The 23,062-nt window shown below is 36.1% G+C and overlaps 1 protein-coding gene across 3 annotated transcripts in view; it reads left to right on the top strand.

Moving 5' to 3' along the window:
• The window catches only part of LOC149542506 (acireductone dioxygenase 3-like), a 199,710-nt gene that overhangs the window by 40,568 nt on the left and 136,080 nt on the right, over positions 1-23,062 (top strand). For all 3 annotated transcript variants that reach the window (XM_089797441.1, XM_089797440.1, XM_089797442.1), the window contains exon 3: positions 14,279-14,373. In XM_089797441.1, the coding sequence (XP_089653567.1) occupies positions 14,279-14,373 (95 nt within the window). The remainder of the gene's footprint in view (positions 1-14,278; positions 14,374-23,062) is intronic.

The raw sequence follows: 23,062 nt of genomic DNA, 5'->3' as shown, positions 1-23,062 counted from the left end.
GGTCCTAAGATATAGATGAATCCCTATATTCAAAGGTTTAATATTTACTTTGTCCTTGTTAGATATGTCAGCACCAATAAGGGGCTGGTATTAAATGTTTGGAAGCAGGAGCTTTGATAGGACAGTCATGCCATGCGATATGTGCCATTGTCTTTTCTGATTTTAATTCTTTGTGTTTGGTGATGCATAGTTATGTGGTAAAATGAGGATATAAAGCCTCGATTCCCAAGTAAGTGTATTTCTAGATTTTGTTCATCAAACTTTGATCTGCCAATGTTAATCTGATTGCATTCGATTGGAATTAATGTCTGAAGTGTTCAGTCCATGGGTTCAATAAGATGGTTTGGCCCACATCACACTTTCTTGAATGCCCTATGCAAGCCATTCAACAAACAACTAAGATATGTGTCGAACTGATCGCCCCAAAATCACAACCAACAATATCCGTCTATAGGACATCACAAGGTCTCATCAACTTATCCTTTTGTCATGTAAAATATTTAAAGGTCTCTTCCAACTTGGCGGTAAGCATCTAATCAATTATCACTACTCCTTTGGTGTAATTGAAAAGTTGATACAAAGGCCCCCTTATTATTGACCCGAGCTCCACTATCAGTGATTATAACAGCGTGCAGTTCGGAAGTCAAAGATATCAAACCTGACACAGGTGGTGTTGATAATAACCAACTACCATCGTTAGTTGTTTATGGTTCATTAATACAAACAACTCTATTTCTTTTGAAGGTAGTGTGACATCTGTTGATCAACTCATTGGATGTGATTCACACTCATGCAAAGCACGTAACACCCATCATATATTGCTGGTAGGACTTCTTTTCTATCGGTGTTCCCTTATTTATTTCAAATTACCTTCATAGGTTTCTGTGTTATTTTGGCATTTACATATCTTTGTTCACATAGACTATCAAGCTTGCTCCCAACTGCACATTTTCTCAGATTGGTATTGTCATACAATGGCTGCACGATCCAAGCTCATCCATATCTGATCTGATTTTGCTCAATCAGAAAATCCTCAGTGAGCCTTACCTAGGTATGCCAAGTAGATCACAGGAATGTCAATTACATCACACTACTCTGATTCGACCCTTTCACTTCAGTGGCCATCGTCCCAAGCATGATCAATTTTGGGGGCAATTCTGAGAATAAACTAGCTTATCTGGAGTGACTTCGCAAGACTGGCCCATAGTCTCCTATGTAGACTCATTCTCATTTGGACAAACTATTGAGATAGTTTTCTGAAGAATAGATCTCTCAAACTTCTTTACATCTGCAACCTTCGCTTTGATACCATGTTAAGTAACATGGATCTTTTTTGCAAATGTACTAATATTGCCATTGTTATAAATATGTTCCAAATGCAGATTTGGATCTCACATAAGTATGAGAGAAGGAGAGATGTCTCTTGAAGAGACATGTCTCCAAGGTTTAAACATCATTAGTTAGTATAAAATAATATAACTAACCATATGTATAATATATACACTATTATATATATTATATGTATATATAAAGGAATATTTATAATATCATCAATAATGAAACTCATGATCATATCAATTTGACTATAACTACAAACTTAACAGAGAGCACCGAGTCCTCACAGTGGAGGTGGTAGTGTGGAAGGATCACCTTGGGCTGCTAGGGCCCCCACACGGAACACTATTAGGCCATTAATGCCCATTTTTGTCGAGAATAATTTCGAGGAAGAGGTAGCCCAACTTGTGGCAACAAGCTAACTTTCGGATAATGTTATGGCTATGTACAATGAATGAGATCTGTTCCTTGATCTGGTTAAGTTGAATTTGACCTTTATTCAATACATGAATTAAAAAAGGGAGTTAGAGAGAACATAGTAGAACAGGAGGCCTAGGGCACAAAATAGAGATTTGAAGTATGCCATGAACAAGTTATCCCTCCCCAATTTTGATGGCAGTAGTAAGACATCTGCTAGGGCTTGGATTCACAAGTTAGATACATTCCTGACACTCAAACCCATGTCAAAAACAAAAGCTATTAGATTTGCCATGATGCATTTAGAGGGAGCAGCATATGATTGGTGGTATCATGGACTAGTCACCCAGGATCATGGTCTCATTACATCTTACGAGACTTTCAGCTCTAAGCTGATCACTTGTTTTGACAGGAAGGGCATTTAGGTCTACTACAGGGATTTGGCGTAGTTGCGACAAGGTGGATCTTTAGATGACTTCATTGATGAGTTTCAGCGAATCTCGGTTATGGTTTTGGATATGATAGAACAATGTAAGGTAATGCTGTTCAGAGAAGGCTTACAAGACAAATTTAGAGGTTTGGTCAAGGTCCTTAAACCAGATACCTTGGATGATGCTATGAAGTTCGTACATGATATGGACTCACCTTCTTTGATACTACAGCCTCATAAGAAACCTTATATGGGGTCTACTTTGATCCAGACGAACAAGAATCAGCATAAGACTTCCCCCCCAGGTTGGATTTGAAACATAAAATGAATTGAGGGAGAAGCTATGTTTCACTTGTAGGGAGCTGTGGACACCAGATCATAGATGCCTTGGCAAGGGTAAAATACATTATGTTGAGGTTCTTTTGGAAGAGGAGGATGAACAGCAAGGAGGCAGTGATGTGAATGGCAATAATGAGGAGGGAAGTGAGGAGCAACCTCCTAAAGAGAGGAAGAAGGAATCCACTCCTGGATGATCCCCTACCATAGCTTCCCTTTCCAACGATCCCATTGGTCACCCTTTTTGTTTGAGGGGCGTAGTTAGAGGGCAACGTATTGTGTGCCTTTTAGATATAGGTGCATCGCATAATTTCATAAGTAGATGTTGGGTATCAAAGAGAAGGTTATAGGTTGATGATATACCAGAGTTCGAAGTTAAGGTAGCAGGTTGTGATAGATTAAGGTGCACAGGTAAAGTGTTAGGGCTTTTGATTCACTTTGATGACTATCTTCTAGAGGCAGATTTTTATGTTGATTTGGATGGGTTAGATGCCATGTTGAGTAGGCAGTGGTTACATACTATTGGCAGGTATATAGTTGATCATGGTAAGATGCAGCTGGAATTCTTACAGGAGGGTCAACAGGTGATTCTCAAGGCCATGCCAGAGGGTGAACCCAGAGTGGTTTTAGCCGACAGAATGGAGGCAATTATGAGGCATGACGACATAGAGTGGGCAGCACATTGTTTCATTTCCTCCAAGGCTACATTAGGCTCGGGAGAGTAGTTTCAGTGTGACATTCAGCTGGTGCTTGATAAGCACAAGAGAGTTTTTGAGGACATACCCCGAGTATTCCCCCAGATAGAGGTTTTGAGCATATCATCGAGTTAGAGGAGGGCACCAAACCCATCATTACCACTCCTTATTGTCACCCTAGGCACTATAAAGAGGAAATAGAAAGAACGATTAAGGAACTCTAAGACATGGGACACATCAGACCCAACTCCAGCCCTTTTGCTTCTTCGGTAGTTTTGGTGAAGGACGGTTTTCTTCGCATGTGTATTGATTACTGTGCTCTTAACAAGAGGACCATTAAGAATAAGTACCCTATTCCTCGCATTGATGAGTTATTAGATGAACTACATGGGGCAATCTATTTCTCGAAGCTAGATCTTTGATATGGATACCACCACATATAGGTTGGTGAGGAGGATGTGCATAAGACATCTTTTAGATGCTACTACAGACACTATAAGTTTTTGGTTATGCCATTCGGGCTCACTAATGTGCCTGCCACATTTCAGTCATGTATGAACCACATTTTTAAAAAGCAGTTGTGCAAGAGTGTGTTGGTCTTATTTGATGATAACCTGGTTTTTAGTAGGACTTGGGAGGAGCATTTGTAGCACCTAGATGAAGTACTCAACATTATGGAGGAGCATTCGTTGTTCGCGAAGGAATCAAAGTGTGAGTTTGGATTGACTGAGATTCTTTGCCTTGGACATGTGATTGGAGTAGAGGGGGTTATGGTACACTAGGAAAAGATACAAGTAATCCTAGATTGGTCACCTCCTAGAAATGCATCAGATTTGAGAAGCTTCCTCGGTCTTTGCTCTTATTATAGGAGGTTCACTAGAGGCTTCTCTCAGATAGCAACTCCCCTCATCGATCTCACATGGAAAGGGGCATTCAGGTGGATGGATGATGCAGAGGTAGTCTTTGATAGGCTCAAGATAGTGATGAGCACATGCCTTGTTTTGACACTTCGCGACTTCTCTTGCCCTTTTGTCTTACAGTTTGATGCTTCAGAGAACGAAATTGGCGCAGTTCTGATGTAGGACAGGCATCTGATAGCATATGAGAGCCGGAAGCTCAAGGACAATGAGAGATTGTACTCCACCTATGACAAGGAGATGTTAGCCATTATGCACGCCTTAACCAAGTTTAGACAGTACTTGGTGGCAAATTCACGGTTAAGACTGACCACAACAGCTTGCGATATTTCTTAGAACAAAAGGATCTGAATGAAAGACAACAAAAGTGGGTCAACAAGATTCAGGCCTATGATTTTGATATGGAGTATGTCAAGGGTAAGAACAATATAGTTGCCGATGCACTTTCTAGAAGACCTTCAGTAGTAGAGTGTTGTGCTATCTCAAGATATCGACAAATTGGAAGTCCCAGTTATTGGTTTAGTATTCTAAGAATACTCAAGCTTGTCAGATCATGGATGGGCAGCTCGAGGACAGTAGGTACAAGGTAATCGATGATATGCTTTTTTACAAGGATAGGATCTACCTTGTGCCCATGTCTAAGCTTAAGGTAAAGATTATGAATGCCATTCATGATGCCCCATTAGCCGGACACCTAGGTTTCTTCAAAACCTATAGGTAGGTCAGAGAAAGGTTTTCATGGAATGGCCTCAAGGACAGTGTCCTTCAGTATGTCAGGGAATGCCAGACTTGTTAGGAGAATAAGTTGGAGCACGAGTTCCCAGCCGGATTATTACAGCCCCTTCCTATTCTAGCACAGAAATGGGAGGGTATCTCCACGAACTTTATTACAAAACCGTCAAGAGTTCATGGCAGAGATTCCATTTTTGTGGTTGTGGACTGATTGACGAAGTTTGCTCATTTCTATGCTATAGCGGCAGACTGGTCGGCCTCTCAAGTAGCCGAGTTATTTTTTCGAGAGGTTTTTCGTCTACATGGCCTACCACAGGCCATCATGAGCAACAGGGATAGCAAATTTCTCAGCACTTTTTGGTAGGAGTTATTCAGATTGGCAGGTACAGAGTTGACACCCAGCACGAGTTACCAACCACAAACGGACAGGTAGACTAAGATAGTAAATAAAAGGGTGGAGGGTTACTTCCAGAACTATGTAGCAGGGCAGTAGGGAGCCTGGGTTAGATGGTTGTATTTAGGGGAGTACTACTACAACTCCTCTTATCACATGTCCATTTGTATGTCTCCATTTCGAGCTCTCTATGACAGTGAGCCACTATTATCCGTAGATCTGGCCCTACAGGACATTAGAGTACCGCTAGCTGGAGATTGGATACAAGATTAGCAGGACATTTTTAGATCTCTTAATGCAATCAGATTTCCACAATCCATGATTTAAAATGTTTATTTTCTGGAATAGATTGTGTAGAGATTTTTCATCAACGTTTCGAATCACACTACGTGATCCATCATCAGGAAGATAGAGCAAGAGATGTCAAATAATGCAAGAGGCAGATTTAGCATAGGGTCACAATTTAAGGAGACCAGGAAGAGAGGGACTGCACACTCCCCAACGTCAGTCAAAAGAAGTCAAAATAAAAGATAAAACATAAAAACACCCAAAAACAGCAAGGGGGAGGCCAAACCACCCCAGACATAAAGAGAAAGCAACAATAGAGACCAATATAAATGATATAATGCGAGCATGTTTAGAGGGTGTTTAAGAAAGACTACCCATTAGTAAAAAAGAGTACCAACAAATAATGAGGGGGAATAACCAAAACAATAATAATAAAAAGATAAAATAATGGAAATTTTTTAAAACAATAGAACAAACACCTCTCAAACTATATGCTGATGTAAGAATGTAAGCGGATAAAACAACAAGCATCCAGATCTCAAAGAGCTCCCCTCCTAAAATCGAAATTGAGAGAAAATATATAAATAACCATAAACACTAACGAATAGGCGGGCCATAAATATAACAACGAACTAAACAAAAACAAACAGGTGGCACCAAGAAACATATGTATATATATATATATATATATATATATTTGTATATGTAATAAAGTATATATACAAATGTATATGTCTATATATATATATACATAAATATATATATATATATATGAATATATATATGTATATATGTGTGTATCTATATATATATATATATATATAAATATATATATATATATATATATATATATCTATATATATATATATATATATATATGTATGTGTCTATATATATGCACATATATATATAAGAGTATATATATATGAGTATATATATATATATATATATATATATATATATATATGTATGTATGTTTATAAATAATGAGCACACAACCCTGACAAGAAGAAGACCACCGACAAAATGAATGAAAAAATAATAAACCACCCACAACCCCAACCCATGCCAGGAGAACATCCTATAGGCTCAGAATCAACAGAAGATGTACGTTGATTGCCACCGGATAGAGTGAAGTTTCGAGTTAGGTGACATGCTTTATCTAGGCCTCCAACCTTACAAGTAAAGTTCCTTGAAGAAGAGTGGATCCAAAAAGCTTCAACCTAGATTTTATGGCCCCTATCGCATTACCAGGAGGATTAGTGAGGTTGCTTATGGGCTGGAATTGCCAGGTGATAGCAGGATCCATAATGTTTTTCACATGTCTTGCCTGAAGAAGGCAATTGGTCAACATATAGTGCCTTCCATTGGGTTGCCCCCGCTTGATGTGGAGGGAAAACTGGTTTTAGTTCCAGCCGAGGTGATTGAGATCAAAGAGAATAAGCTGCATAATAGATTCATCAGGGAGTATTTAGTTCGCTAGAAGGATTTACCTTATGAGGATGCCACCTGGGAGGGTGAATCAATCTTGCAGCATCCAACACTGAGATTGCTTGAGGGCAAGCGATCCCAGGAAGGGAGGATTGTAATGTCCCTTTCTCCGCGCTAGGCCTTTCTGGCGTCTTGTTGGTCTATCTTTCTATTCGGATAGGCTAACGACATTATTTTAGAGGATGCTAGCCAGTCATAGGAATTTATTTGGTTTCGTTCGGGGAAATATTGAAGTTGAGGAGCTTTAGTCACTTTATTTTATAAAGTTATTTTATGACTTAAAGTCATTTTATAACAGAGTAACTTAAGTGACTAAAAGACGAAAATGAGTTTTATCCCACATTGGCTAGTTGTTTGTGCTCACCTTCATATCGAGGTTATAGAAGCAATGTTCTTTCTTGGGATTGACAGCATGAAATATAAATTATGCAAATGAAAGGTTGCTTAAATGTGACTGGTGAGGAGTTGGACATAGCCCCAGCCTTGCATTAGAGACTTTATTCATCTTGAGAAGTGGAGTTGCATTATGAGACATCATTGTTATTTGGGATCTACTTCCAAGAAGTAAGTACATTAACAAGTAGTAACAATTTGTGTATTCCGAAACTAATGGGAGTTAGCATGATTCGATCTTCAGTACATGCCCAATCGTTAACAGTATAGCAGTAAGGGTTCAAGATCAGTGCGAGCATCAATGTAACAGATTCGACAATAGCGTGGTGTTCATGATACCCAATATACATCATTCTTGTAGCATAAAGGAAATTGGTTATATCAATCACTTGGAAGGAAGGGTGTTCGGTTGACACGTTTGGACACAACATAAACCCGAGTATGATAAGGCAGTATTAGGTTGCGGGACATTGGTGAAGGGTGCAGTAGGTTTTCGGGAGTTCACAACAATCACAAGGTGTGCTGGCAACTACTCCAGCAGCCCGATATCCCACGGCAATCAAAGATTTACTTGTACGTGCACCACGGGCCATGGTGACTTAGGAGGCCAACCACGTCATTGCAATATCAGGTTCTCTTATTTATTTTGTCTTGTATCTCATTGCATCAGTAGATACTCTTATGGATTTAAGCTTCTAATATGATCATAGGATCTTTCCAAAGCCATTAGAAGTCCACTAGGAGATAGTAACATGGAGGAGTCGAATACATAGTTTAATGCATGTTGGAGTGCTTTGTTATTTCTGAAGTTATCTGAGTATTCATACTTCACATACCACCATTACCAAATTTTGGAAAGGATATTAAAAAACTGGGTTTGGATTCTTACAACACGCAACTCTGGCAGTAGTAACCGTGTACTAGAAGTAAACATTTCAACAAGGGAGCATCCATGACATCAAAGGCAGAGCTCATGCCAAAGGTCATGGGAGTTACAAACGCCAATGTTACCCACAAATATTTAATCAAGATCCATGGCATTTCACTAATGTTGGCAGCAAAAATCAATCATAAATCATTAGCACAAACATTATCTTCCTTCCATATTAATTTATGGGCTTAGCAGTTGCTCTTCTAATGGCAATTGGAAATACGCAGCATTGAGATATTCAGTTTCAGCACCAACAAGGAATTATTAATGTTACTATAACATCCAGTTTTTCCGAGTCTTAGTTAACAACTAACATTCTTAAAGAAATACAGTTATCACTTCATCTTCATAGGAAGTCAGTTAAATCAGTTTCATTCATATGAAAGGGATTGACGGTTAAAAAGAAATTTTCTTACACTAAAAACTTAAAACACCATCAAATGAAATTACTACAGAAATTGAAATCCACATACCATGGAATCTGAGGTTGAAATCAAAACTAAGGATGCTTCTGCAACCACCCAGGTTAGTCCACAAATACCTGTATAACAATATCATGAAACGACTTCTATCCAATATTGTTAAATCAAAATCAAAAGACGATTATCATTAAATACCACTATATAAATTAGGGCATCACTTACCATTGCAATCATTAGGGCATCGATTACCATTGAAATCTTTTAGGGCTTCCGATACCATTGTTTCAAATAGGGCTTTCGATACCACAGATTTAATTAGGGCTTCTGATACCACTGATTCAAATGGGGCTTTCCATACCACGAATTTACTTAGGGCTTCTGATACCACGGATTCAATTAGGGCTCCCGATACCACTATATCGTTTAGGGTTCCAGTCATCACTCAATCAATTAGGGCTTCAGATTCCTTTCCTTCCAATTACTTAACTGTGACAGTAACTCAAAATTAGAAAATATACTTATATTTGATATTCATAGAAATGAAAAACAATCCATAAATCTATCTCTTGCATCTAGGTGTAACGATGAAATAACTCAATTATTCTTACCTTCTTGCATATTAATCATAAAAGTAAAGTTACCTGTTCTGATATAAACAATTGGATGCATAGCTTATCTTTGTTCGACACACATCCGACAACTTATGGAAAGTTGAAACATTGCTAGGGGCTTAACCACCCAATCTCGGACCAAATCTTATCCCTACACAATCTCTAACAAGAAAGGCACTCCCTACCCAGAACAGACAGGGGTCATCTTGCCATCCACTAGACATACTAGTATTTAACACGCCATACGACTTGGCAGTTGGAGATTACAATAATAGGATTATGCATGAGCTATTAAATATTTCATATTAAAAATGATAACAATGTTATGTCATAACTGATACTGATATCATGTTATTGGAGATTCCTTTCTCTCACCTCATCACCCATTTTCCTTGGCTGCACGACCGGGTGAGTCCTAGGTGTTCGAAATTCTCAGAACAATTAGTTCAGTCAAATATACTAGAAGATTTCAGAATTTGTTGTTTAATTAATATGATATAATCATATTTGACCTCTCTTCTGCATTCATGCAAAAACATTCCACCTATTCACAATTTCATCACCGGTGAATCCTAGGTGTTAGAGAATCTATAAGTATTCTGATCATGTTTTATACCTCTTCACTAAATCATTGGCAGCTTGCCGATGAATTTCTTGGTGTTAAAGTATAAAAGCATGTGTGTTAATGTGGATTTATGTAATCAATTAAGTATGGTACAACTGCCAAATGAATTTATAAATGAAATATACTCAGGGATACTTGGTGAATGAACTCATACACTTTTCAGAATACAAACAACTGGTATTATAAATTGATCTCTATTTAACATGCCTAGCCGGCTATGGATGGATACTCAATTAGAGAGAAAAGGATTTGGAAAACATATTTAATTCATTTTCAACCCTATCATTATGTATCGGCTGAAGATAGCTAATAAAATTAATGAAATTGATTCATGATTTACATTGCTTTTATGGTATTCATTCTTGAAAATAGGAAGATCCGTTTTCAGTCGGCTCATTATGGAAAACAAAACAAGAAATATCATTATCTAAACTCATGACCTGAGATTTGTTTGTAACTTGTCCTCCCGCAAATCTAAGGTTGATTCTGGCTTCAATCTGACAGCTAAGAAAAACAGCAAGGTAAAAGTATTTGCTATATCGCAGGGCTTCGAGGCGCAAAAGATGTGACCCATAGCCGGGTGTTTCTCCTCCTACGACCGGAATTAAATAACTCCCACGGCCTCCTTTGCTAAGTACTTGTCGACGGTGAAGAAGGAAAAAGAATTTAGTTCGAAAATGGCAAGTTATGAATTCTAAAGTTATTCTGAGATTAGCTTGGTTGCAAAGCTTCAGCCAATGTAAGGTAGAGGTAAATTGCAATAAGAAGAAGAAGAGAGTTATCTCCAATAGGATCAATGGTATTCTATTAAATGGCCGGCCTTGGCTCTTCGGCTACATTTGGTTATCAAGATGGCCATTCGAATGCATCACAATACAAAATATAAGAGAAAGAAATAAAGAGGGAAAAGAAAAAGAGAAGTTGAAGAGATGTTGGAAGGATTAAGACAATTTGAATTGCCAAATATAAAATCAATTAATCACGCCAAGTGTTAATTGATTAAAAGCAAGAATATTAAAAAGAAAGAATAGAGTTGGAAGATTATAGTTCGAATATTATAATTCAAACGTTATTATATTATAATCTTATATGCACATGTAAACATCACTTTATTAAATTATTAAAGTATAATAGTGCCAAAATCATTTTTATTTTTAAATGCACGTATATAAATATTTATTAAAATAATATGATGAAGATCAAAAATCCTTTGAGGTACATTTTATATTTTAACTCAATTATTTTAGTTAAATTATTTATTTAAATAACTCATGCAGGTCCCTCAGATGTATCCTGTTTCAAGTCTCTAGGTCCTCTACCCATCTGCCCAGTGATGGAGATGCCCTACCTAAATTCTTTTTTGACAATGCTTCCACCCCTTTCGATGTGTTTCCTGTAAGGAATTTCTCTGGAATTAAATTTATATCATCAGAATAAATTATTTAATCATAAATAATCACAACGGTTAACCATCTTCTCAGTTCTATGAATTCGTGATAAATGATCAACTAACTTGATATCTTCACTTGAAATTATAACGACTATCTTACCATTTTCATAGGATCATATCAATTAAACTGCCAACTGATTTCATGTGAACCTCAATGGCTATATTTTAAATTAGGTCAAAAATTGGGATGTAACAGTTATAATCTTTATGTAACTATAAAATGTTACTATCCCTCAGTATGAAATATTAACTCCATAGAAGTCTTCTGCAAATATTGGAATTGGTCAGTTAAAACTTAATCTTTGAATCAATATTTATAAACCTACCAGACTTGGCAAATAAGCCAAGAGTGTCAAGCCCTCAATGAATCAATAATTCTCCGCAACTAATAATTTTTTAATCATCCATATTGATTTCTGGGAAATAATTTTTTTTCTGTGGCACCAATGGAATGTTATAAGGCTTGACAAAATTAATACATTCATCTCAAAGCCTTATTGCCAGGATTGTTAATTGATATTACAAATGTTACTTATTTCTCAGATAAAATATAAACATTAATACCTCAATTCTGCAAGTATTTTCGTACTTCAAAAATTTCTCTTCTGATTAATTGTTTACAATTCAAGCACAGATGTAGACTCTGTCACAAATCTACCTCTCGAAAAAGAACCAAGTTTCTGTTTGGCTTCTCTATCAAACTTTTGAAGATTCTGCTCTCTGAAAATTTCCTGTTAATGTCAATGTATTGACAATTTTATCAAATTCAATAAAACATCTGAACATTCAAAATCCCAAAGAGTTCAACAGGGCTCCATTATCATCTGCCTCTGCTCTCCCCAGATTCTATATGCTCTTGAACCATGTTGGTTTTTATGACCAGAAATAGGATAAGAAACAAACAAAATAGATGAACAAAAGACACAACAAATTATCATAGGAAAACCCTCCAACTTGAGGGAAAAGTACCCAGCCACACAAGAATCATTTTATTAATGAAAGAGCAAAAACAGATTTACAATATGCCCAGAACTAGGCTAAAACTGAAGCAATGATGATCATCCCTATGATCTATAGACAATAGATGAAATACCCCTTTGATACAATCACTCAGCAAAAGAAATATCAATCTATCTTAGCAAATTCCTTCTTGAAGAATATAAAACATTGCTTCCACCCTTCATTGTCATGCCTTTACAAATTGAAGACCCTTTGATATCTTGATCCTTCATTGTTTTGACTCTTGACCATTCAATGTCTTGTCCCCTCAAAATTCAAATTGAGGACCCTTTGATGTCTTTAATAAAAAATAGATTATTTATATATTTAAAATCAGGAGAAAGATATCTCCCTAGTTGTATCTCCAACATTACCAAAAGGGAGAAGTTTTATACATCCTAAAGATGTGGAATTCTGAGACCATTGGATCAATTTTTAAGGACAGCTCAGATTAAGTTCCTCTTTCTTCCATTTTCAGTAAGTTTTTCATCAGACAGTAAATTTTTTTTTGGTCTTCCTCTCCTGCAAGTTGGCAAGTCACAGAGGATTCTGTTTAATATTTCATTTTGGGATAATGTAGTGTTTTGTCTTCTGCTTCCTGTTTAATACGTCTGAAGCTTCCTTTTGTTCAAATTTGAATTTTAAAAGAGGGCTTGGATCCTCATCCTACACCTAACATATCAAAAAAGAATAGTCACTGCAAAACTATGCACATCTCTTTGGCTCTGGATGCTTGATAATTTCTAAATCTTCACTGATATACTATGTGCATGTCATGTTTTTATTTGAACAATTTGATTCACAACTTAATGTATGTGCAGATTTTCAATATATTGTCAATATTTTCAGCAGTTAATACACGCTTTTACGACTGATGTTTTTCGTATATGTGCTGACAAGGCATTGTTATTCTCCAAGTTGAATTTATTCTGCCTGTTTAAATAATGTTTTTATTTTTACAGGCCATATATTTGCTTTTTAATTCATAAAATGTAAGTTCCCAGGTTTTACGACTGATGTTTTTCGTATATGTGCTGACAAGGCATTGTTATTCTCCAAGTTGAATTTCTTGCGCCTGTTTAAATAATGTTTTTATTTTTACAGGCCATATATTTGCTTGGGTCCTCATCCTACACCTAACATATCAAAAAGAATAGTCACTGCAAAACTATGCACATCTCTTTGGCTCTGGATGCTTGATAATTTCTAAATCTTCACTGATATATTATGTGCGTTTCAAGTTTTTGTATGAACAATTTGATTCACAAGTTAATGTATGATGCAGATTTTCAATATATTGTCAATATTTTCAGCAGTTAATACATGCTTTTACGACTGATGGTTTTCATTTATGTGCTGACAAGGCATTGTTATTCTCCAAATTGAATTTATTCTGCCTGTTTAAATAATGTTTTTATTTTTTAAGGCCATATATTTGCTTTTTAATTCATAAAACGTAAGTTCCCAGGTTTAGATGGGGACATGTGACATCTTATATTCACTTGCATTAAATGTATACTTTGTCTTGTGTACTATTTTTAATGGTTACCAAACTTTATAAATTAATCAAATTGGTTCTACTTAAGTGTAATGATTTATGACAGTCAAAATTAGCTATATAGTTATAAACAGATTGAAAGTGTCTCCATGACTGGGTAGATATTGAAGAAAAAGGATGAAATTTTGGGTCATGTGAATTAAAATATCTCAAATGGATAAAAACTTGAAGTGCATTTGTGGAATCATGCAGAGTATGAAACATGCTAATATGGGACAAATAGCAACTAACTTGTATTTTTACCTTCACTTTAGATATTGGAGTTCTTTACTGGAAGTTGGACGCTGACAATTTTGAGACAGATCCAGAACTGCAACAGATACGGAAAACCAGAGGATATAACTATATGGTAAGTAGTTTGTATAAGCTAACTTAATTTTGTGTCTATTAAACTTTTTTTGGTCAAGGAACCTGTAATATTCCCTAAGGTTTTAGGCCTTAAATTTCCAGAGCTGCTAAAGGATTTTTATTATATATTTTTTTTGCCACTGCTTGCTCTTAGTATCAAAATATAATTATCTGACTTGTCTAGATGTCCACTGTATGCTGAAAATTTGATTATTGGCTCAACATGGATTTCTGTAGTTTTTATTGTTTTGTGAAGACAACCTGGGAATTTCATATACGTGCATTGTGTTCAAACGTAATAAATTCGTTTATTTACCAAAAAGAAGTGACTCATTGAACTAAATTGTTGTGTCACTAAATGTTCACACATTAGCTAAGATGTTTAATATGTAACATGTAATATACATCTCAGACCAGGATCTATAACAGAATGGACTTGGCAATGATCCTTCAGATTGAATACAATGCAACCAACAACACACATACAGGATAATATGATGCAGAGATATTGGCATCTGTAGCTGCTAGTTGCTGATTTAGAGAACACGACTGGAGCCATCTGGATGATGGTGTGTATAGAAGACTTCTGCAGCTACTTTTCCAGCAAAGACAAGCTTTCTGCACATGCAATGGATCAATACACAGATAACCGAGCATCTTAGTATAAAGAATAAATGGTTCGAATTCCTCATGGCATATCACGCAAAAATGGCATCAACAGTGAACCATTGTTCATTCCAAATAGGTAACAGATCCCAGCACAGAATATCCTCCTATAACAACCCACATTCAAACCAAAATGTCGACTCACAGTCCACCCACGACGCTGAGTTAGCACTTGCGGACATGCAATCGACAACGTTTTAGCACAAAATGGCAAGCCTGCGAATGAGCTATAGCTCGTCGGCATCTATTGGTGACTCACTGCATAACTTCTGTTCAGCAAACTTGGGAACCAAATAAGAACACGAAACTTTTCCATAGTCAAAAGACCTGAAGACTTTCATACATTTCCATCTTTCTATTTAATGGTTCAAGCACTGTAATGTCCCCATCTTTTTAGCCTCTTAGTGGAGTTCTTAGCCTTTCATTCTCCGAAGGCTAAGAGGAAAAACAAGGGAGAAATCAATTAATAATTTGTAAGATTATCAATTATATGAATTTTAAAAGATAACCTTATATTTAATTAATGTTACAAGAAAAAATAAGTATAAGCATCCACCTCCTTATGTTCCTAGAAGCTTCTCCTCATGGTTCTAGAAGCTTCTTAAAAGAGCCACCTCGTCATGTCTCTAGAAGCTTCTTGAAGGATCCACCCCCTCATGTTCCTAGAAGCTTCTCCTTATGTTTCTAGAAGCTTCTTGAAGGACCCACCTCTCCATGTTTCTAGAAGCTTCTTGAAAGATCCACCTCCTCACGTTCGTAGAGTTTCTTGAAGGATACACCTCCTCTTGGAGAAAAAGTATAAATAGGGGGACAATTAAGATTTTGAGCATCCGTTTCTTGACAATTCCTTTGATATGTTCATTTGTGGAGCAAAGGGTTTCTACAAAGTTAGATCATTAGTCATTGGGAACGATCACTCCCATTGATAAGCATAACTGAGGTGGTGAAAGATCCTCAAAAGGGTTGCAGCTGTTTGGGTGAGAGATATTCAATCTTTCACATTGATATAATTATGTTCAGATTTTATGGAGGTCAACTTGGTATAAGATAGCTTCTAAAGAACATTCCTTTGTAAGCCAAGAGTCTTGGCCATCACACAATGATTGTAATCAGCCATTTGCATCTTCATTCTAATACAATGTTTAGATGTTTTTGAAGACTTGTGCAAGCATTTCTATTGTTACCAATTGAAGTTTAGCATATAAGAAGCATATGGCAAGATATCTCTTTGTGTAAAGTGTTTGATGAGGTCAAAAATCATAAAATTAAAATCAAAATTTAGTAAGGGATATTATAGTGGTATCCGAACCAAGTTCCTTCCATCTTGTGATTCAGCTAATCGATGAATGAGAGAGAGATCAGAAACTATAGTCGAGAGCAAGGAAGGCAGTAGGACAACATTCCACTAGTACCAGAGGAAAGCACACTTTCAGGGACAATTAGGGGAAAGAACATGGCAAAAGAACAAAGACTTTTAGCTGAAAACAAAGATGCAAAGGCTGAAAGGGAATTTGATAATGCTTGACATAATGTCACGCTTATTGACAAAAATGCACTAGCAAACAACTTAGTATTAGCAACCACCATGTCACAACAATGAAGAGGAAAGAATTGTTCAAAGTGCTACAACTACTAGAGGATCAACTTCTAGAACCCTTTCCTACCTTCACACCAAGAAAAGGATAACACACTGCAACAGCTGCATCTTTTGGTGAAGCAAGGCAAACCTATTTGAAGTATTGCACATTACCTTTTGATTTGAGAGAGCAATGGACCTTTGATCAGTTCATGAATCAAAGAAATAGGAGAAATAGTGGAAGAAATGAACAACATGCTCCAGCAAGAATGAATTATCAACAAGCTCTTGGTTTGATTACATTAGTCCCTTTTGATAGAATTAACAAGTGTACAACTAGGTCATAGGTACAAAAACTTGATAACTACCTTCCATTGAGACCAATGCCTGAAGAAGATGCCATCAAATTTGCAACACTACACTTGGAGGGAGCTACTCATGAATGGTGGTACCATGGGTTGGTCACTCTCATGACGACCTATTGTCCTACTTTTTGTGACCACAAAATGTAGGTAACAACACAAAACTTTTTCAAACTAGTTTCCCATTTCTTTGAGTTTAGTTCATTAGTTAATTGGTTAGTATTGATCAACCAATCGGTGCCGATTGATATAATGAATCTTTTTGTTGAAGGCCTTTGTCAAGTCTTTTTTGTTTTGCTTTTTGTCGAGCCTTTGCTTGATTTTTTAGGCCTTCATCATCATTTTCTTTGCTTTTGAGTTTGCATTTGTTGGTTTTTAGTCTTTTGGTTTTACTCATGTCATGCCTTTCACTTTTCCCTTCGATTCGGTCTAACCTATAGTGTAATCGGAGTTGTCAGTCAAGAGTTATGCCCATTTTAGTGCTTCAAAAGTGGACTATTTGGGTGCAACAGCACAACTTAAAAATATGATGTTATATTTTCAATTTGACTTTTACCTTTTGATAAATATAACTTATATTCACTTTTTGTTATGTTTTTAAGTTACAATAGCTTTAATTTTTTTACTTAAAATGACTATAGTGCGCTTTATGTTATAATTTAAAGCTGAGTTACTTTTTAATTTTTTAGTTAATGTAGCTATATAGTTTCAGTTTAATTTTTGGTTTTAAAAATCAAATGCTTTTTTAAATGTTACTTTTAAATGATGTTTATATGTTATATTTCAAAATCTGATAAATAAATATTGTTTATGACCAATCTTGTAACATTTTTATAATTTTAAGTGAATTAAATGACTTAAAGTCTTCATAAGTGGACATTTTATATGCAATAACATGTAAAATCCATCAAAAGTGGACATTTTACATGTCACTGGATATAAAGTTTACTTTGGTGGACCTTTTTGATGTCATTACATCAGAAGTCTATCACAAGTTGACCTTTTTTGATGCTAAAGTGAAGTTTTCATGCTTATACATCTAAAAGGTGAGTTGCATTTTAAAATATGCTTCTTCCCCCAAAAGGTCCGTTTTTGTCTATGAGCACATTTTAAAACATGTAATGACACCCAAAAAGTGCGATTTTGGAGAGATGCATGTTTTAAAATGTGTAAGTGACTCCAAAAGGTCCAATTTGATCAAAGGACATGTTTTAATATATGCATTGACCCTCCAAAAGTCTGTTTTTGAAGAAGAACATGCTCTTGCTCTCCAAAAACCCGATTTTGATCATAACTTGAGATTTTCTCAATGGATTTGCATGAGATTTTCTCTAATAGGGTCGGTTTTTCTTAGCCATGGATTTTCCAACATTGAAAATGGATTTATCTTGCTAAAAAACAATTTTTCAAACTCTTTCCAAGGGCGTGTTTTTGGAAATTTTTTCAAATAAATCCATTTTGAGTGATTTAAATCACGTTTTTGCAAGGAAAAGAGGAGCTTTTGCATCTTCAGTCATTTGCAATACATCTTGGCTCATATTTTTGCACTTAGAAGCTGAAAAAACAAATTCATTTTATGCCTTTATGAACCTAAAAAATTGGGGTTTTTATCCACTTTTTTGTGTTTTGAAACCACTTTTTTGCATTTTGATCCATGTATATATATTTGGAGAAGTTGTTTTTGTATTCCCAAGTCAAAAATGACTCAAAGACATGTATTTTGTGGCTACGTTTTTGCAAAAACGGCCCAGATTTTTGCATTAAAAAGTCATGTTTTCATTCAAAAAACTTTAAAAATGCATTTCCAGCCCGTACCTTTGATCAAGAGGGGTCGTTTTTGAGTTTTAATGCATGTTATTGCCTTTGGAGACCACGTATTTGGCATTTTCTTGTCAAATTGGACCCTTCATTGCTCATTAATTTGTGTTAAATGCAAGCACAGAAAAAGTCAAAAAGTTGTTTTAAAATCTGGATTTGAGGAAGAATTGGTCTTCAAATTCTATGATTCTTGCTGTTTTGGCTCTTTAACCTTAAGTAAGTGGACATTTTCAAACTTGCTCATCAATTCATGCTTATCTTGCTATTTTCATACATATTTTAGCTTGAAATTGCACATTTGTCCATATATATGTCATGAAAAGTGCATTTTGCCTTTAAAAATGATGAAAACTCTCATTTTCACACTTTTGGAATTTCCCCAAATTCCAAATTCGAATTTGCATGTTGAAGTGGCTTCCTTGTTGACATGTTTGAGTCTTTTGCCAAAGGCATTTGTTTGTTTTGTGCTTGTTTCTATGCTTTGTGCTTGCTTGTCGGTTTTCTCCACTTTGGAGAAGTTACAAATTCTTTCCCAAGAACTTGTTTTTGCTTCACTTCATGTGAAAACATCATGTTTCACTTCCATTTTCCATATCACAACACATCACATCTCATTCGACAAATGTGATTACATGTTTTCCATCTCATTCACCATCGGCACATGCATGTAATCCCATTTTCCGCTTCCATTTTCACTCATCCCACTTTCTGTATCCATTCGCACAACACGATTACACGAAATGCCTTACATGTAATTGCATCTCAAAGGTCCAATTTTCATTAAAAGTCACTTTTTTCAAAAAGATGTCATGTGCATGTTTTCCCATGTACTTTGACCTTACTTTTCCTTAAGGTATCTATAAAGTTCATTTTCCATCAAACTTCATTCCATTTTTGCCTCTCCATAGGCATTTGCGCCTCCATGAGCAAATACATGTTTTTCCACTTCCCATGTCATTACATGCTTTGCATCTCTTTCATTTGCACTTACACGTAAAAAATCGTCCACCATTCACCTTCACTTTCTATCTCATCCTTCATCCCTTGTTGCATGTTGCATTTACATGTAATCCATTTTTCGTGCAATGACATCTTGAAAGCCCAAGTCACATTTTGGAAATCAGCAATCTTCATTTGCACGCATTCCCATGCGCCAAGCACTGCACTTCAAAAAAAAGAAAAAAAAAAGGGTAAAGATGTCAATGGAAAGTTGTTTCAAGTTTACATCCGAACACCTTCGAAAAGGTTTTCAAAGTGTCAGACTCTAGTTTGTGCTGATCTACAAAGGAGAATTCACGAAAACTTGAGCGAGAAAAGTTGGATCACATCAAGTTTCCACATGACAACGGACAATTCATCACAGTCAGAGGTTATCAAAAGACGCAACACCATGGTTATCAAGGTGAATGCAATGGTACAAAGTACAAGAACTCTTGATCCTGTGATTATCTAAAATTGCATCGTCAAGTACAAGGCCCTTCAGGATTGTTTCCTTCTCGTGTCTTCTTTCTTCTTCTTTCATGTTTGTAATTAAAGAGAATGTATTGCATGAAAATGTGTAATTACATGTAATACGACTTACATGTGTATGTAAAAGATGTAATGCAAGTTGCATGTGCAGTTGGATGTAACCCTATATTTTCTCTTTTAGTTAGACTAGGTCAAAGTTGGTTGAGTTGCTCCTACTTTTTCCTCCACTTTTTTCTCAACTCCTGTGCCTATATAAAGGAGTGCCCCCTCATTGTAAAAATCATCTTTTGTTGTATGCAAGAAAACTCTACAACATTCGTGCCAGCATAACTTTGATTGTGTAATATAATTTGGGAGAAAAGTGAATAAAAGAAGCAATTGGATTCGAAGCTTTGATTGGAAGCAATTGTGATAGAGCAAATTAGAAGCTTTGACTGTAATTTGTGCCTATTGTCTTGATTCATGTTATTATTGTGTGTTCAATAAAAGAGCATAGTGATTTAAGAAGCAACCGGAGTCGAAGCTTTGACTGGGAGCGGTTGTGGAAATATATAGCTAGAAGCTTTGTCTATAGCTTATACTTCTCTCTTAATTCGCAAAATAGTTAAATTATTCTTACTTTTAGGAGTCTTTGTGCCCTAATTGTAAAGCTTTTTCATATAGAAGTATGACCAGACTTAGAGCCAAACCGGTACATTTTCAGCCAGCCTTTGAGTTAGTGAAGGTTTATCGGTATCACTATTGCCAACTCTTGATAGAAGTGTAGGTAGAGATTCACCCTGCCCATTACTCTCTCCACAAGTAAGTGGATTCTTTCTTGAAAGATAAGAAGAAAGGATATTGGTAACACCCATTTTATAAAATCTCTCGACTTTTTGCTTACCTTGAGTTGGTCCTGATGGAGCCTAAAGTTTGTGTCTTCATTTGTACAGTCACTGAAAAGTATCAGACATCATTACAAGGATAGGATCGAGACACTGTTTGTGGAGGCAGAACTGATGGTCTTGAAGGGTAGAGGGTGCTTAAAAATTTGGATATCTCGTTACTTGAATGAAATTATGCCACTATTTGCTTTAGTATTCTTTCAATATTCTGGAACTTATCAGCAGTTTTGTTTCCTTCTAGCCATTATTTTCAGTTTTGAAGTTACATCAGGATTGGTTATTTGTCTCAAGATATTGGTTAAGTAAGGGAAAATATGTATATGTTATGCTGGTTGTTTACAATGAGATTTTTTAACGGTTGTACAGTGATAAATCTAAACAATACTCAAACACCCAATGCATGCCTTCAATGGAGCAGCAACTGTCATATACAGTGACAATTAAAAATAGATTTGGCATCCTGATGTTTGCTTATATTCAGTTTTGGATTCTATCTCCAGTAAGCAATTGTTTCATATATCCTTGTAGTGAATTCTCATTAACATACTTGGGCTTAATCATGGAGCAGTATACGTGTCCATCAATGATGAGTTGAAGCATTACTGCAGCATGATATTTTTTGTGTCATATAGAAACATCAAATAACAATTGGGTAGAATTTGCCAAGGAACTGGCTATATCAGTCAACTGTGCCAAGTGAAATATTTCAAATTGAAGCATCTGCCATCAATGCTAGCAGTTTCAAGGACTAAGTTCAATGTGATGTGATCTGTGAAGTGGTCTCAAAGTAAAGCAATGAATCTGCAGAAATAATTAAAATATCGAGAAACAAATCAAATGCTTTATGCCCAGCCTTTTCAAAATGATCTAGTGATGTCTGTAATCACAGAAAGGAAGACAATGGGTTATAATCACACTCAGAGAACACCAAAGAAGTGGGATATAGACATACAGGAAGGTCTAATAAACTTCAAAGGTCTAGACATATGCGAAATCAATAACAATAAGGAGTCGAGAGAAATCATTGGCGACATTGGGTAAACGCATTCGGACAAAGCATATCATTTGCGAATAATGAGACCATATTCAAGCAAGCTATATCAGTCAACTGTGCCAAGTGAAATATTTCAAATTGAAGCATCTGCCATCAATGCTAGCAGTTTCAAGGACTAAGTTCAATGTGATGTGATCTGTGAAGTGGTCTCAAAGTAAAGCAATGAATCTGCAGAAATAATTAAAATATCGAGAAACAAATCAAATCTTTATGCCCAGCCTTTTCAAAATGATCTAGTGATGTCTGTAATCACAGAAAGGAAGACAATGGGTTATAATCACACTTAGAGAACACCAAAGAAGTGGGATATAGACATACAGGAAGGTCTAATAAACTTCAAAGTTCTAGACATATGCGAAATCAATAACAATAAGGAGTCAAGAGAAATCATTGGCGACATTGGGTAAACGCATTCGGACAAAGCAAATCATTTGCGAATAATGAGACCATATTCAAGCAAGGTTGCAATTTAGGCGTTGGAAATTTTAGAGAAGAAAGCCTTCTATTGACAATATCGAGAGCCAACTAAATCTATCTAGGAGCAAATGCCACCGAAAAAGAAATTAAAAGGATATAGACACAAACCAATTTTGATTTGATTTCTAATATTTATCATTTTGTATTTGTTGCAGGCGTCTGAATGATGGAAGCCAGGGGTGACTCATTCGTGGTCGTCAATAGCTCTCGAGAGTTTGAGGACTTGTCTGGAGAGTATATGCTGAAGAAAGGAAGTTTTGAGCCAAAGACATTCAGAGGAGCATGGGGCCTGTGACGAATTTTATAGATGATCTTTTGCAGATGTCGAATGCGCAAACTCCTCACAATATATCGATCATGGCTGGAGGTTTATTTGCGTGGGC

The sequence above is a fragment of the Cupressus sempervirens genome, chromosome 8, assembly GCF_028749045.1.
Source record: "Cupressus sempervirens isolate cs-2001-9-10 chromosome 8, ASM2874904v1, whole genome shotgun sequence".
NCBI classification, from domain to species: Eukaryota; Viridiplantae; Streptophyta; class Pinopsida; order Cupressales; family Cupressaceae; genus Cupressus; species Cupressus sempervirens.
The sequence above is the reverse complement of the archived record's forward strand: the minus strand, read 5'-3'. Positions and strand labels throughout refer to the sequence as shown.